Source organism: Trichosurus vulpecula, chromosome 1, assembly GCF_011100635.1.
Source record: "Trichosurus vulpecula isolate mTriVul1 chromosome 1, mTriVul1.pri, whole genome shotgun sequence".
NCBI lineage: Eukaryota > Metazoa > Chordata > Mammalia > Diprotodontia > Phalangeridae > Trichosurus > Trichosurus vulpecula.
Genome location: NC_050573.1, coordinates 425,435,095 through 425,449,824, shown reverse-complemented (window position 1 = coordinate 425,449,824; position 14,730 = coordinate 425,435,095). Strand labels below are relative to the sequence as shown.

At 39.4% G+C, this 14,730-nt stretch overlaps 1 protein-coding gene across 1 annotated transcript in view; it reads left to right on the top strand.

Moving 5' to 3' along the window:
* The window catches only part of DEPDC1B (DEP domain containing 1B), a 99,697-nt gene extending 86,306 nt beyond the window's left edge, over positions 1–13,391 (top strand). The window contains 3 exon segments of the mRNA XM_036746881.1: positions 1,188–1,364; positions 9,397–9,582; positions 13,230–13,391. Coding sequence (XP_036602776.1) covers positions 1,188–1,364; positions 9,397–9,582; positions 13,230–13,391 — 525 coding nt within the window.
* Positions 13,392–14,730: the final 1,339 nt, after the last annotated feature.

Sequence of the window (14,730 nt, the reverse complement as noted above, 5' to 3'; positions counted from 1 at the left end):
TACTCCTGCTGTTCATCATGAGCATCGGAGGAAATTCTAGAAGTCACATTGGATGATACAGATAACTGGGGTGATTTTATTTGGAACTTCAAAAGAATCATACCCCTATGAGGTAATGAACCAGATGATCAACAAATATTTATTAAGCACCTATTATGTGTCAGGCACTGTGTTAAGTACTGGTAAACTTCCTTTTCCTAGCTTTGTTTTTGCACCCAACACACACACACACACACACACACACACACACACACACACACACACACACACACACAGCTTTAATTAACCATCTGTGCCTTCCCAAGGGATCCAGTAGAGACAAAAGCATCTTAGGAAAAGAGCAGCTTGGAAGAGTAGATTTTTCTGCAAGAAACCCTGCATGGGTTGGTACTCAGTATTATAGTAATTCTATCTCCTGGCCCTGCTGAAAGAGAGCATTTCATCACCCAGTGTGCTTTTTGTAAGCTGCCCACAGTTACATTAAGCAGGGGTTTGCCAAGTGAGAATCCAGAATATATTGCAATGCTCTTATAGAAAATAAAATGAGTGCCCAGAAATATGACTGTTGGGGCATTCAGGCCAGGCTAAGCAGTTTTCTCCTAATGTCATAAGGATGCTCTATCATTTCGCTAATGTCTCTAAAGCAGCTTGAACTACTCAAGGAAAACCACTACATAAATACAGGTCATGATGATAGTTGTGATTTCTCAGATTCGTTAAGAGGCAGCTTGAAACAGTTTACAAGAGGGGGATTTAAGAACTGCCTTTTATAAGCTCTGTCTTTTATGAACTGTCTTTTTTCCCTTCTTGAGGCAAATGAAATGTTCATCTCAGGCAAGCTGGAACACGAGCAGCGGCCCCAATGGGTTTGAAATGTGTCTGACCGGAAGCATATAGTGTTTAGGGATATGCCTTTTGGTTCATGTTTCTACAGTTTCCATTTTAATTATGAACTTGGCAATCATCAACAGACACAAAAACATTTCAATAGATAAAAACAAAAAAAAGAGGGCTGTATATGAAACCATCAACTTCTGTTACAATGTGTATTGTGAGTTGTTGTGAATTTGGCAAGGTAGATGCAGAACCCCTGGATTGTTTCATCTACATTAGGTGCCGGTGGTTCAGCCTCAGAGCCACGCTTCATCTGTTTTCCCCTGTACACCCCTCTTTTCCTCCCCTTCCAGATGGTCCAGACGTTTTCCCGCTGCATCCTGGGCTCCAAGGATGAAGTTGACTTGGATGAGCTGTTAGCTGCCAGGCTAGTGACGTTTCTCATGGATAATCACCAGGAGATCTTGCAGGCTCCCTCTTCCTTGCAGAATGCAATAGAGGAGCGAGTAGCCCATCTGCGAAGGGTCCAGGTAAAAGCAGTGACTGATGACAGCAGTTAGTGCTGATGTAGCACTTTAGGGTTTATCAAGTGCTTTGTTTTATTTGACCCTCCCAGCGGCCCTTTGGGATAGAGGGTATTATTCTCTTCATTGTACAGAGGAGGAAACTGAGGCTGAGAAATTACATCACTTGCCAAAGATCCCATAGTTAATAAGCATGTGAGGAAGGATTCGAACAGGTCTTACTGCCTCCAATTCTAGCAGTTTACTAATAATAGCTAGTGTTTTTATATAGCACCTGCTGTGTGCCAAGCACTGTGCCAAATGCTTTACAAATATTATCTCATTTGATCTGCACAACCACCCTAGGAAACAGGTGGTATTATGATCTCCTTTTTGCAGCTGAGGAAACTGAGGCAGAGGTAAAACGACATGCTCAAGATCTCACAATTTGTGATTATTTGAGTTCAGATTCAAACTCAGGGCTTCCTGACTCCATGCCTAGTACTCCATCCATGGCGCTCCCTGGCTGACACATCCATTATACTGTAGATTTGGGAGTCATCCTTATAAAGTGAGATTTCAGCTGGTGGGACCTGCTGAAATCACTCAAAGAATACAGAGCTAACTGAAGAGCGACAAATTCCTGAGGAACACTTATAAGAGGGCATGAGGGGATAATTATCTAGAAAAGGGGACTGAGAAAGGGCAATTAATCAATAAGTACTTAATCTGCACCTAGAATGTGCCAGGTCCTGGGAATAAACAATAAAAGTCTTGTGAAGTCCAGTCCTTTTTTTTAAAAAAAAAATAATTAGTTAATTAATTAATTTTTTTGGGGGGGTGGCAATTGGGGTTAAGTGACTTGCCCAAGGTCACACAGCTAGTACATGTGTCAAGCATCTGAGGCCTGATTTGAACTCAGGTCCTCCTGACTCCAGGGCTGGTGCTCTACTCACTGTGCCACCTAGCTGCCCCCGAAGTCCAATTCTTTTGAAGGATCTTTTATTCTCCTGTAGGGAAAGAGGGCAGGATTTGAAAGTTTGAAAGATGGGTTTGTTTTAGGACAAAGAAAATGTCAGACAGATAGAAAGACAATGAGGAGAGGGAAGTGCTTTGGAAGCCAAGGTACTAGAGGGGCCTAGGAGGAGAGAGCAGTATCAAAAACTGCCAAGTGGTCCGGAAGGATGAGGACTGAGAACAGGCCATTGCATATAACAGGTAAGGAATTATTGGTGACCCTGGAAAAGCAGCTTGAGTTGAGTGATGGGCTCGGAAGCCAGACTGCAAGAAATAAGTGCGTGGTGGGGACACGGAGACAGTGGTGTGAATGACCCTTTTGATGAATTTGGCAGTGAAAATTAGGAATGGGAAACGGGAGGTAGCTTAATGGCACAGCGAAGTCCAGTCAAGGTTTCTAAAAGATGGGGCAGATCTGAGCTTTTTTGTAGTAATCAGGGAAAGGTCCACTAGATAAGGGAGTTTGCAGGTGATTGATGACAAGCTCCTGGAGGAGACAGGGAAGGAATGAAACTGAAGAGAGCAGTATGAGGGCTGGCCTTGGAAAGGAGAGGGGCCAACTATTACTCAGATGCTGCAGTAAAGGGGGGAGATGATGGGGGAAGATGGTGGTGGATTTTTGAGGAGAAGAGGGATCTCACGATTTTTCTTGATAAAGTAGGAGGCAAGGATAACTGCTCAAAGGATGGGAAAGCCTTTGGGAGGTTACAAAGAGAGAATTTGGTCACTGGTAAAAGTAATTGAAGAAGAGTAAAGTTTGCATCAGGGAGCATCCCTTAGAGATTAGATAATGTGCATTTGTAGTGGATCTGAGTGTGGTCCTTCAGCAGCTGTACAGCAGCCCAGGGGTAGAAGCAGAAAAGGGCCATGTTTAGGGTGACCAAAGGTTGAGGATTAGTGGGGCATAAAGAGCAGTAGCTCAGTGAGGCCCAGGAGTCAAGGTTAGAAGGCAGTGTACAGTAGAGCTGGCCAACCATAGGATCAAGATTGCAAAGAGAAGAAGTGAGGCCAAAGCAGTAGTGATGGAAGGGGAGAAGAACAGCTGTTTAATTATTAAAAGACCAAGCAGGGATAGAGGGGCTGGAGACTGTGAGGAAGATACAGGATACCTTTAGGAAGAGTGAGGGCAGTGGGGTATAATCATTAATGTGGATTTTGTTCAAGAGGATTTGTAGAGTTTTAGGACGACTATGAATTGAAATCCAAAACCAAACAATGCATAATGTAGAAGTGTTAATGCATCTCATGCACCATCTTTGTAGCTCTCTAGGTACCTAGCATAATACATTGACTGAGATAGATCCTTTGTCAATGTTTGATGCTTGCATGAATGAATGAATGAATGGATGGATGGATGGATGGATGGATGGATGAATGAATTATTGAATGGTGAAATGTGGACAGGCAGACCTCAGAGATAGTGTGAGTTTGGTTCTAGACCTCCTCAGTAAAGGGAGTCACACGAGTTTTTTGGTTCCCAGTGGATATAAAAAGTATGTTTGCACTATACTGTAGTCTATTAAGTGTATTAAGTAAGTATTATGTCTAAAAATACAATGTACATGTCTTAATTAAAAAAGTACTTTTTTGCTAAAAAAAAAATGCTAACCATCACCTGAGACTCAGCGAGTCGTAATCTTTGCTGGTGGATGGTCATGCCTTGATGTTGATGGCTGTTGACTGATCAGGGTAGTCACCTAGCTTTCTGGCTATCTCTGCTTTTGACATACCTTCCTTGCTAAGCTTAATCATTTCTAGCTTTTGATTTGAAGTGAGGGATGTGGAACTCTTCTTTTCATTTGAATACTTAGAGGCCATTGGAGGGTTATTAATTGGCCAAATTTCAATATTGTTGTTCCTCAGGGAACAGGGAATAGAGAGGCCTGGGGAGAGGGAGAGAGATGGGAATAACTGGTTGGTGGAACAGTCGAATTTGCCTTCTTGTATGGGCGTGGAAACAATTACAGTAGTAACATCAAAGATCACTGATCATGCATCACTGTAACAGATATAGTAATAATGAAAAAGTCTGAAATATTCCGAGAATTACCAAAATGTGACACAGAGATACAATGTGAGCGCATGCTGTTAGAAAAATGGCGCCAATAGACTCGCTTAATATAGGGTTTCCACAAACCTCCAATTTGTAAAAAATGCAATATCTGTGAGATGCAATAAAGCAAAGTACAATAAAACAATGTATGCCTGTCTGCTGGAGCAGGGGGAACAGTAAGGAAGAGAAAAATCTCATTTTCTTCCACTTAGGTGAGAGATGGCAGGAATTGGTTATGTTCAAGCGATGAACAAGGAGGTAAACTTCTTCCGCTACTAACTAATCAATCTGGGAGGCAGTGCAAAGTTTCCACAATACAGTAATGCCCCTTTCCTATTTGAAGTTCCTTGGTTGTGTACCGCTGGTAGCTGGGGATCTTCACATTTAAGTACAACTCCTAAAGGTATTGAGTCTATTTTTTTATACTGATGGAAGTTTTTACTTTAAACCACACTTAGACACGACCTTCGCCGTAACTAAATAACGAAAGGCAAATTTAAAAACAAAAACAACCTCAATGATAAATTTTATTTCTGCCATATTATACAAATGGCTTACTCAGTGAGAAGGATATGATTGCTCTCAGTAAGTGTTTTATAATGGGCCCCAATATTGGATGAGTTAGCTCATCTTATGAGATGCTTCACAGCAATTTTCATTTTCATCATTACTGTAATAAGCCAGCGTTTTGGGGGATCATTTCGGTTAATCACCTTTCTGCCTAAAAAGAATTTAAGAGCTTTGTTTTGTTTTTTAAATTCACTGAGCTTTGTTTATAAATGCTTCTGTAATTTCACTAGAATTACAGAAGAACTTCAAAAAATTTTGATAACATAATCTGCACTATCACTGGAAATGAGGCCAAATTAAAGATAGCTGTCTTCCTCCTTGCCTTTTTTCCTGTATTTCAGTATGGTACTTTGGCTTCCTTGTCACTTTGGTCTTGTTAGTTTTACCAAATTTTCCATAACTGGTTTTGGTGCCCAAAACAAAAAGTATATGTATGTAAATGAACACTTAATTATTTTATTTGCATTCTGTTCACTAACACAGTTAACTTATATCATTATGTATGTTCAGTAATTGATTCTAGGCCAATAAAAAGCCCTTTTCCATTTAATGCTAGATTTTGACTGGTTTCCCATGGTCCTCAGTTACTGCCCAGCACATGCAGACAAGTGGGCAGATAGGGGTAGCTATGGGTGTTTCTCTCTGCCATGACAACTTCCTTTCTTCACAGCACCACAGGGTTCCGTAAAAAATAGTTTTAGAAACAGTAATAAAGTGTAATCTCCCCACCCCACCCGAATTTTACAAATGAGGAAACGGAACCCCGGGAGTTGAAGTAATTGGTAAAGTGTCACCCTGCTTCCTAGTACCATTCTAGCCTCCCAATTCACTAGTTCCCTATACTTTTCAGGAGATCTCACTAGTCCTTTTGCATGGTGAATTCTATACAGGATTTATGTGTAAGTTTCAAGTTTTTCCTCCAATTAGTTGATACTACTTAAAGGAGTTAGTGTTTAGCTAACACATTCCATGGGGCTGTTAAACACTCTTCATTATAACTAAGCCTGAACCAACAAAAAATATTACAGCTGCTCACCCTCTGTATGTACAAATAATTCAACGAGCAATCTGAGGACTCGCCATATTCGAGGTCCCAGGCTGGGTGCCACTGATAGAAAAGCAAAATGAAAACCATTTCCTGCCCTCAAGGAGCTTATATTACACTATTGGGGGGAAACAGTGCATATATATATTATACACATATAATATATATATGTAAAATATACAGAGTAAATACAAATCAGTAAGGGAAGGAGGGAATAGATAGCATTAACACCTGGGAAGACCAGGAAAGGCCTCCTGTGTTTTTTTAATTTATGGAATAAAACGAGAATTTCTATAACAATATAATAAAATAAAGATGATTTCACATGAAACTGCTAATCTTATCAAGACTACTTGCTATGTCTTTTAAATATATATAATAAAGTTATCATGTAATTTTCTTTTTTTTCCTTTTGTTTGTTCCCTCCCCTCATTCTAGAGATGGCTATCATTAGACACAAATATATATGTATATATTACACACACACACACACACACACACACACACACACACTCCCCTATTTATCAATTCTTTCTCTGGATGGGGATAGCATCTTCCATGCCCTTTGCAGGCCATTTGGATATTTATAATAGTCAAAATGACTTTTTGCACACAGTTGTTCTTAAAACAATATTGTTACTAGTACTTGAGCTGTGTTTTTAAGGAAGCTCATGATTCTGAGATTTGTAGGTGAGAAGAAGGTACAGTCCAGGCATAGAGGGCTGGACCACCTATGCAAAAGTGGGAACTGAAATATTGTGTATAGGGAGCAGCAAGTAGATGGGTTTGATTGGAATGTAGGGTGCTTGGAAGGGAATAATGTAAGACCATCAAATAATATTTGTACTATTTTACTCTAGTAACTCAGCCCCATGGTCATATTAGTTAGTAAACTACAATTCAGAAAGCTGTCCCTATTGATTAATTTAGCTGCAGATAACTTTCGTCTTGTGAAGGTTTTGCTTCAGTGTGCACTGAATAAAATCAAAAAGTACTAAATTTTTGAATACATTTTCTCATTTTCTGTAATACAGTGATGTTATCATTTAGTGAAGAGAAAATAGAGTTTAAGTAACTTTTCAAGATTGCATGCCTTAAAAATGATAAATGCTGGAGAGGATGTGGGAAAATTGGAACATTGTTACATTGCTGGTGGAGTTGTGAACTGATCCAGCCATTCTGGAGAGCAATTTGGGACTATGCCCAAAGGGCTATAAAAATGTTCATACCCTTTGACCCAGCAACACTCCACTTCTAGGGTTGTATCCCAAAGAGATCATATAGGTGGGAAAAGGACCCTTATGTACAAAAATATTTATAGCGGCTCTTTTTGTAGTAGCTAAGAATTGGAAATCAAGGGGATGCCCATCAATTGGGGAATGACTGAACAAGCTGTGGTATATGAAGGCAATGGAATACTATTGTGCTATAAGAAGTGGGGATGATACGGACTTCATAACAACCTGGAAAAACCTACACGATATAATGCTGAGTGAGTGGAGCAGAGCCAGGAGAACATTATACACAACCACAGATATATGGATTCTGTGAGGACTAACCCTGATAGACTTTGCTCCTCTCAGCAACACAAGGTGCAAAGACAACTCCAAAGGACTCACGATGGAAAATACTATCTACATCCAGAGAAAGAACTATGAAGTATGAATGAAGATTGAGGCACACTTTAAGCTCACCTTTTTTTTTCCACTTTGTTTCTTCTCTCTTTTGTTTTTGTTTTTGTTTTGGGGGTTTTTTTTTGGTTCTGTTTCTTCTTTCTCATGATTCATTCCATTGGTCATAATTCTTCTCCACAACTTGACTAGTGTATAAATTAATTCAATGCGAAGTTATACGTGGTAGTTATATGAGATTCCATGCCATTTTGGGGAGGTAGGAGGGGGGAGGGAAGAAAATCTGGAACTCGAAATTATGTAGAACCGAGTGTTGTAAACAAAACAAAAAAAAAAGATTGCACGCTTTAATAATGGTTAGGCCACCAAGGTTTGCTCCCTGAGCATTTAGGACCAGCTGTTTTAAAACAAACAAATACAACAAAACGCCTACCAAGTCCCCTCCTGGGGAAGGATCCTGGTAAATTATCCAAAGGGTTTCTTCCAGTAAGGCTTAAACTGGCTTGAGAAATCCTGTCCAGAGTTTTCCATTGCAGATGTCCATCTAAAGAGGCCTCATTATTCTTCATCATTTATACGTCCCCCTTCCCTGACCCCCAAGTTAAAACTGAGCCAGCTTTTGGGCCCCATTGCCTAGGGGCCCATCTTCCTAATAGATTTCAGCTAAGACAACTAATAAACTAACCTTTCTTTGCGTGTTACTGGGTTTTTACAGTACGCCCTTTATCATCCATCATATTTTCATTTCTTAATAGGGGCCTCTTGAAGACAGTTCCTTAAATGAGCTGGAAGAGGGGATTAGTAAGGAGGCAGCATCATGTAGTAGAATGAATACTGAATGGGAAGTCAAAAGATCTGGGTTCAAATCATAACTTTTCTAGGCCTCAGCTCATCGTCTGTAAAATGAGGGAGTTGGAACTTGGAAAGACAAGTTTGATCAGTGCAAAGACAAATCACAACTTTAGAGGACAGATTTTTGATGGCTTCAAGGTTGAGACTGAGATGTACATTTTTAGGCACAGCTAGCACAGAAAATTGTATTCCGTGATTATGCATATTTATTACATGGGTTTTATTTTTCTTCTTTTTTTTCCCCATTGGGGAGTCAGGTAGAAAAAAGGGAATTAGAAATTCTTGCAAAATAAATAAGATACAAAATTAATTTTGACCATAGTGGGAAGTAACCATTTGCTGAAAACTGGACATTGTTTCTTATAATTTAAACAAGAATCATATGAAACAAATTGAGTTAAGTTCTTCTGAATCAAACTCTAGTTTGAAGCATTGCAGCCTAATGATAGATTATTTTGAAATGATAGAAACTCTTATCTTATCCCCTGGAATTTCAGGAGTTCTGCTAGGTAGTGAAGCATGGATAGAGTGCTGGCCCTGGAGTCAGGAGAGCCTCAGTTCAAATCCAGCCTCAGACACTTACTTGCTGTGTGACTCTAGGCAAGTTGCTTGGCAAACTAGGCAAACCCTGTTTACTTCAGTTTTCTTATCATAAAATGAGCTGGAGAAGGAAATAGCAAACTCCTCCAATATTTTGCTAAGAAAACCTCATATGGAGTCACAAAGAGTCAGACACAACCAATTGACAAAACAACAACCAGGGATTTCAGGATTGATTTCAGGATAAATTAGCATAATGATATGCTAATTTAGAAATATGTAAAGCAAAATTTTCCAAGCTTTGTGAAGCAGTATTATTTTTTTTTCCATAATTTTGCTTTCTTCCTTTAGATAAAATACCCAGGAGCGGATACTGATGCAACTCTGTCTGCCCCACCATTTTGTCGTCAGATTAGTCCAGAAGAATTTGAATACCAAAGAATGTGTGGCTCCCAAGAACCCCTGGCAACATTGTTGGAGGAAATCATCATGGATACCAAACTGTCAGTCAGAGATAAGAAGAAAAAACTTAAACAGGTAAAGAAAAAAGGGAGAACAAGGGACATTTCTAATTGTTCTTTTAAACACTGACTTTCTTTGTTTTCTTTTCATGATTTTACTTTATACTCTGTCTCCTTTGAATTTAGTATTCTGAGTCATACTGGTTTTGTTAAAGGTATTTATTCAGCCCACATACTTCAGCTATCATGTTGGTTTGCATAGTTGAAATCAGTTTCCAGGAATTCCTCTGTCTAAGGTGGATTTATTTTCTAATACACTCCTTATTAATAGCTTTATTTTTCTAAGGTTGTACACTTTGTTCAGGTAGGTGGTAAGAGATGGGTGAGAAGAGCATTTGATCAGAGTTCTAAAGGGGGCATCAAATGGAAACAGATGAATTATTTTTTCCTCCCCCAAATAACAAAATATTTAAGAAAGAACAAAGCAAGAAAAACAAACAAAAAAACCCCATGCAGTAGGATAGTCCCAGGCTTCATACACATATGTGCACAATCCCATAAGGAAGGGAACAAATCTCCAAAAAACTAAAGCACGTAGGTGTGTTCAGAGTAGCAGGTATGTTGGTATATCTTGGGGCACACACCTCCATTGACTCTTCCCCTTCCCTTTAGCAGGGTTCTTAACCTGGGGTCTGTGAACTTGTTTGTTTGTTTTTTAAGGTATTTTCATTTATTTTGTTAAATATTTACTGATTATGTATAAATTTTTTAACATTAATTTTTTAAAATTCTGAGTTCCAAATTCATTCCCTCCCACCTGCCCCTTCTCCCCCTTGAGAAGGCAAGCAATATGATATCGATGATGTATGTGAAGTAATGCAAAACTTATCTCCGTAATAGCCATGTTGCAAAAGAAAAAACACACACGAAGCAAGAAAAATGAAGTAAAAAAGTATGCTTCAATCTGCATTCAGAGATCATCAATTCTCTCTATAGGTGGATAGCATTTTCCATCATGGGTTCTTTGGAATTGTCTTGATCAGAGTAGCTAAGTTTTTTACAGTTGATGATTGTTTCAGTATTTCTGTTACTGCGTACAGTGTTCTCATGGTTCTGCTCACTTCACTATACATATATATGTTCATATGAGTCTTCCCAGGTTTTTCTGAAACCATCCTGTTCATTATTTCTTATAGCACAAGAGTATTCCATAACAGTCCCATACAACGACATTCCTCAGTTGGTGGAAATTCTCTCAATTTCCAATTCTTTGCCAGTCTGACCTTGTTTTTTAAAAAAATTTTTACTATTTCAATAATTGGTTTATTTTGTAATCCTATGTATTTAACGTTATGTATCTATAAATGTTATCCCAAGAAAGGAGCCCTAGGTTTTGCCAGACTACAAACTGGATCCATGACACAAAAACTCACCTCCCTCTTGGGAAGGGCAAATGACAACTCTTCCCAGAACATGCTCGCCTATCGGGCCCATGCTTTTTGCACACCCGTGTTAATTCTCCAAGGACAGGAAAACTTCGGCATCAACTGCTTTTGGAAGCTGAGTTCTCATGTACCCCTCTATGCCTCCCCGCTGCCTACAGTTCCCCCTCACACAGCTCCTTGGTGACATCTCAGATGTTCCTCGCCACTGCTGTCCCCTTCCACAACTTGTCATCCATTAAGGCTCTGCCCTGTTCCCTGGTCCTCTGTCTCCCAAGCTTCTTCTCACTTCTCCGCCACACTGCTTCTGTTATACGCTGGAGCTCCATTTTGCTCCTGACGTTGTCACTGGCACTGCCACTTGCCACTGCCACTGCTGCTGAGAAGAGTCCTCATTCATTGGAATGAAGAAGACCCTGTACCTTGAGGCCAATCAACATATAAATGAATCCTTTCAAAATGTTTTAAATGAATCACCTCAAATTCAATCTTCGATGAGATTTAAAAGTCATCTTGTGTTTGTTCAGGTGGAAAAAGCCAATTTCCTATTCTGCTGCAGGTTTCATCTCTGATAGTCTAATAGAGTCATACAATGTTAGAAAGACCTTGGAGAGATCAACTTTTATGTAGATTATTTTATGTAGAATGAAATTGAAGTCTAGAGAGAAAAGTCATTTACCTGAGGCCACACAGCTAGTAAGCAGCAGATGTTTAATTGCTTTTCTGTTAACTCTACTCGAGACAATTGGGTGAAGCAGACTGAGCTCTGGACATGGAGTTAAAAGAAAATGGTTTGAATCCTGGCTCTGATGTCTACTATTCCTGTAGTAGGGGCAACTAAGTGGCTCAGTGGATGGAGCGCCAGGCCTGGAGTCAGGAGTATTCATCTTCATGAGTTCGAATCTGGCCTCAGACTAGCGGGGTGACCCTGTGCAGGTCACTTAACCCTGTTTGCCTCAGTTTCCTCATCTGTAAAGTGAGTTGGAGAAGGAAGTGGCAAAACCGCTCCAAGTATCCTTGCCAAGAAAACCCCAAATAGAGTCACAGACACAACTGAAAAGAACACAGTAACAACAGTCCTGTACCTTCTGACAAATCACTTGTTCCCTCTGCCTAAACACCTTCCTCTGCAACTGAGGATTATCCTACTTTTACCATCTAGCTCAGGGGATTGTGGCAAAGAAACTGCTTTGTAAACATGAACACACTATAACCACGTGAAATTGGTTATTGTAATGGCAATAGAGCTTTCCGACTTAGAACAAGTTTATTTGGACCAATTTCCTTGTGCTGACTCAAACTGTTGTTTAAGGGTTGTGTGGGTGTTTTTAGGTTTCATGGCTGGTTTTGTTTTTTAAGAAAGCATAACCAAACTTCGAATAGTGATTGGAGAAATTAAGAAGTTCTGAAAAATATATAGTTTTTTTTTGAGGGGGGAAGGCAAGGTGGTTGGGATTAAGTGACTTGCCCAGGGTCACACAGCTAGTAAGTGTCAAGTGTCTGAGGCTCAATTTGAACTCAGGTCCTCCTGACTCCAGGGCCTATGCTGTATTCATTGTGCCACGTAGCTGCCCCAAAATGCAAGGTTTTATCCATTATAGCAGTAGCATTCAGTTCTTCCAGATTTATTCTACAGTCATAGAGTGTGAAGGATCAAGGAGAAAAAAAAAACATTAAAAAGGTTTATGCATTTCTTAAGAACTGTGTAGCAGAGTGAACTTCTGTTCTGGGCTCAGGTTGGTGTGTTTGGGAGTTGCTGGAAAGAGGCTTTGGATCAGGAAAGCCCAGAATCTCTAATTTGGGACCGCTTGTTTTCAGTACCACATAACCTCATAGCAGTTAAGCAAGTCATCTCCAAACCAAATGGTCTGGCTTGAAAACTCAAGTGTAGTAAAATGTCTTTGGAGATTGGAAAACCAAAGGAGGAGGTTTTTCTGACACTTGGGTCTATTTTTTGGAAACTACAGCAGCTCAGAGTCAAGAAAATGAGTAAAAATGGAATTTTATTTTAAAAATATACCTGGACAGAATTAAAGTTGAATGTGTGCCTGTGGAAGGGGAATCCAAAAGATGTTTAAAAAAATACATTTATGGCAGAAATGGGATTGGGTGTGAGCTGTTTTCAGTCTTTTCCATGTTTCTATCCTGTTCTTTTGACAAAGCAATAAATCACTTTTTAAAATAGTACTTGGAAAGTATGGCTGACAATAGCGAAACACTCAATGTAAAATCTACTGACCTAATTTTCTTTGTTTCTTACTACATGATTTTTTGTTTTAAGTTTCAGAAATCCTATCCTGAAGTCTACCAGGAGCGATTTCCCACACCTGAGAGTGAAGCACTAGTGTTTCCAGAAAAATCAAGACCTAAACCACAGCTGCTGATGTGGGCACTGAAAAAGCCTTTTCAGCCTTTTCAAAGAACTAGAAGTTTTCGGATGTAACTCGTTCTGAAATTGTTAGTGATCTCTTTTTTGAGTTTGTGGATTTGGAAGAGAGGGAAGCACACACATTTTGACTACTGAAACGTATAAAAAAGGTTATTTGATTTAAAAAAATAACATTGAGCCATTATCAGTATTTTTATAAGCCTTGATTTCTGTTTTTTTTTATGTACAGTTGGATTCACAATTATAGGCCAAGTGTTGTGTTGCAGGATGAAACTCGAAATTTTAAGAATGAGGTGTTTTAGTTCTCTTTAGTCACTTCTTTTAAATGTTATTTTCTTCACTGAATTGTGTGTAAGTGTGAGTGTGTTTGTTTTGTGTGTGAGTATGTAAAAGTTATTAGCTCTTGAGAGACTTGTAAACAAGCTTGAAAGAAATGATTGTATGTACTTGAATGAGAGCAAAACACTGGGTTCTGTTACTATGCTGTTACTGCCTCTACAACTAGGTATGATTTTCTACTGTTTAAATTCTGTGACTTTTCTTAACTGTACAAAGATTCTTTAGGCCCTGTGCTGGCCCCTAGTTCCTTTCTTCTTGATGTATTAGGCATCAAGATGGATTTCCATAAACTAGCTCCTCCCATAACATATCATTCAGTATTTCTAAGGCTGCTTGTAATGGCTGAATTTGGAATCTGGCCAAAGATGGAAGGCTGGACAAGATGAACTGTGCCAGGTACTCTCAGCCCTGTAATCCCTCATCAAAATCTTTACTGTTTTTCTGTGAAAAACATAAATGGGAGAAGGGCAATGAGACAGTCCTTTCACAAATGCATTTCTCCGAGCCAACGCAAATCTTTTTGGAAGTTGGCAGGGTATGGATGTATATATGTCTAAGTGAGTAAGTAAATAAAATGCATTTTTTCCTGTGGAGTTGTTATGCCTTCGTTTACATACACATGCACTTCTGTTAGAACTTGTTGCCAGAAGTCTCACTGCCTAAGGTATTAATCACCATTGTCTATATCACCACATTTACTTGTTTATTTATGTAATGAAGAAGTAGGAGTTGGATTCCAGAATAACAGCTAATATTTACATAGTTTACTATAATGCTAAGCACTGTGAGAAGTGCTTTACAAATACCTCATTTGACCTTCATAACAACCCTGGGAGTGAGGTGCTGTTATTAATCTCATGTTACAGATGAGGATTATGAGGCAAACAGGGTTAAGTGACTTGCCCAGGATCACACCCCCCTTTTAGGAGAACCTCGGCTTTAGGGGGTGGGTCTGTTCCCCTTTCCTGTGGAATAGCCCTACCTTTAGAATTGTAATAACCTTTGCTGTTGGAATTGTTTTTTTTCCTCTCTTTGGGCCTCTTTTACTGCTACT